This window comes from Apteryx rowi, unplaced genomic scaffold, assembly GCF_003343035.1.
Source record: "Apteryx rowi isolate R43461 unplaced genomic scaffold, aptRow1 scaffold_1, whole genome shotgun sequence".
NCBI lineage: Eukaryota > Metazoa > Chordata > Aves > Apterygiformes > Apterygidae > Apteryx > Apteryx rowi.
The window spans coordinates 4344654-4347461 of record NW_020447196.1 but is presented as its reverse complement, the minus strand read 5'-3'; the positions used below and the strand labels follow the sequence as shown (position 1 = coordinate 4347461).

Below are 2808 nucleotides of genomic sequence, written 5' to 3'. Positions count from 1 at the left end.
GCCGCGGGCTTGGCAGAGCCGCCGCCGCCCCGTCCGAAACCTGGATTGCAGGAGCCCTTCACCATGCCCGGCGCGCTGTAGGTGCTTCATGGAGCAAGCCAACTTCTACGAGGTGGACGCGCGGCCCCCGATGAGCAGCGGCCAGCACCACCAGCTCCAGACTCCCCTGCCCGGCAGCGCCTACGGCTACAGAGAGGCTCCCTCGGCGGCGGCACCTGCTGCGGGCGGCGCGGAGCTCGGCGACATCTGCGAGAACGAGAACTCCATCGACATCAGCGCCTACATCGACCCGGCCGCCTTCAACGACGAGTTCCTGGCCGACCTCTTCCAGCACAGCAAGCAGCAGGAGAAAGCCAAGGCCATCCTGGCTGGGGATTTCGACTTCCACGGCATGCATGGGGCCGGCGCCGCCGCCTCGGCGCCGGGGCACCAGCAGCCGCACCACCAGCAGCCGCTCTTCGGCTGCATGGCCGGCTACCTGGACGGCAAGCTGGACCCGCTCTACGAGCGCATCGCGGCGCCGGGCTTGCGGCCGCTGGTGATTAAGCAGGAGCCCCGCGAGGAGGAGGAGGTCAAGTCCGCGGCCCTGTCGGCCCTCTACCCGCACCACGCCCCGCAGCAGCACCCGTCGCACCTGCAGTACCAGATCGCGCACTGCGCGCAGACCACCATGCACCTCCAGCCCGGGCACCCCACGCCGCCCCCCACGCCCGTGCCCAGCCCGCACCACCCGCACCACCCGCACCCCCCGGGCAGCCTGCCCGCCACCGCCGGCACCCTCAAGATGCTGCCTGCCGACCACCGGAGCAAATCCAAAAAGACAGTGGACAAGAACAGCAACGAGTACCGGGTGCGCCGGGAGCGCAACAACATCGCGGTGCGCAAGAGCCGCGACAAGGCCAAGCAGCGCAACGTGGAGACGCAGCAGAAGGTGCTGGAGCTCACCACCGACAACGAGCGGCTGCGCAAGCGGGTGGAGCAGCTCACCCGCGAGCTGGAGACTCTGCGGGGCATCTTCCGGCAGCTGCCCGAGAGCTCCCTGGTCAAGGCCATGGGCAGCTGCGCCTAGCGCCCGCCACCGCCAGCACGGCACGGACCGGGGCCCACCGCCCATCCACTACCGACAGCGGAACGCAGCGATCTTGCATCGTTTCACGGGGGTTCGTTTTTCCTTTTCCTTTTTTTTTTTTTTTCCGGTTTGGAACAATTAACGACCAATAAAAGAAGCCAGGCAGCTGTAGTAGTATTAAAAGGTTTGTGCCTTAGGGATGACACACGAATAAGCTGAAAAACATGGTGGGTTTTATAAGGAGAAAGGCGAAGGGAAGGAAAAAAAAAAGCCCACGTGTCTACACAGGGTAATAATAATAATAATAATAATAATGAAGCACACATAGCAACCCACGTTGTGCCTTAAAAGCTGGCTGCAGGAGCTCTGGGGCTTTCTGCTCCCCGCAGCCTGGCAGGGCTGAGGGAACAGGGTGAGGAGCATGCGGGCAGGAGGGGGTCCCAGCTGGGGGAGGCCAGGACCCCCCTGCATGGCCGGCCTGCAGGCGAGGGGGCATCACAGGGCGCCAGGCTAGAGGGGCCAAGGTGGAGAGGAGCTGGGCACACGCAGATGTGTAAGCTGGACGCCGTTGTTTGGAGCACCAAGGCATGGGAGAGCTGTTGGACTGCTACCGGGACTGTCCCCAGCAGGCTGCGCACCTTTCCAGGAGCCCCCTCTCCTCTGCCCTCGGCGGCCGGACCCCCGGCCATCGCGCAAGTGATGGGCAGCCCAGGACTGCAAGGGAGCAGCAGCTCGCGAGGGAGCACGGCGACGTCCTTCCGTCAAAACGAAGAGCAGCAGTGTCTTGTACTGTATGTCATGACATGGCGAAGCACAAATGAATAAATACCTATCGATGCGGGTATTTACTATGAACTTCCAGTGTATTTTGCTTTATTCCAGGACATTTAGCTCCTCTCCAAGTCTCTGTCTGTCCAAGCTGTGCCTCATGTAATGTGAAAGCCTTTCCGTGTATACTAGCTACACTTTTATTTTTATTGCATTACTTAGATCTTTGCCATCACACGACTTTCTTATCTGGTGACAGAGACTATGCCCTTGTGCTGCAACGTTATTTTATTATTTGTGTGGGTGGGTGCGAGTGTGTGTGTTGCCTTCTCCGCGAGGGACGGGGCTGGCTCCGGTGCCCCGGGTGCAGGGAGCGGGCCGGGGCGCCTGGCCTGGGTGCAGCGCGGCCGCGGCACAGCAGGCCCTACACAGCGCCCTGCACCTTTGGACTCTGGAGCTTCCCCTGGGCAGAGAGAGAAAAATAAACAGAGAGCGTGTCCCCTTCCAGCGAGCGCTGGTAACCAAGCGGTGCTTTTCTTTCTCATGCTGTAACTGCACAAAAAAATTGTCAGTTTGCAATAGTCATAAGGGGAGAGAAGTGCAAGGTGACGTTATTTGAAAGCGTGACACCTGGGATGCAGTGCTGTGTGTGCAAAGCGTGCATGGGGGTGTGTGCGTGTGTGTGTGGGTATGTATACATATATGTATATGCACACACACTGCTGGGGTTTTTTTGAATTGGGGGGGCTGCATATAAAGTTTGTCGAAGTCCTGGTTACATTCATAAATAAACAGCATATATTCTGCCATGACCACCCGCCTCTCCGTGTGCTTCCAGTTCTTTGTGTGGGCCGGTGCGCGGAGCGCGGAGGCTCCCTCCCCTGCCCCGCGGCCGCCGAGCCTCGCGGCGCAGACGCGCGCCCGGCTGCGCTGCGGAGACGGGCGCTGCCTGGACGCGCGGGGCGGGGGCC

At 61.1% G+C, this 2808-nt stretch overlaps 1 protein-coding gene across 1 annotated transcript; it reads left to right on the top strand.

The window, feature by feature from the left end:
- The first annotated feature begins 6 nt into the window (after positions 1 to 6).
- Positions 7 to 2650, top strand: CEBPA (CCAAT enhancer binding protein alpha). Its single transcript, XM_026059943.1, has one exon. The coding sequence runs from the start codon at positions 89 to 91 to the stop codon at positions 1067 to 1069; it is 981 nt and encodes a 326-aa protein (XP_025915728.1). The 5' UTR covers positions 7 to 88; the 3' UTR covers positions 1070 to 2650.
- The last annotated feature ends 158 nt before the right edge of the window (positions 2651 to 2808 follow it).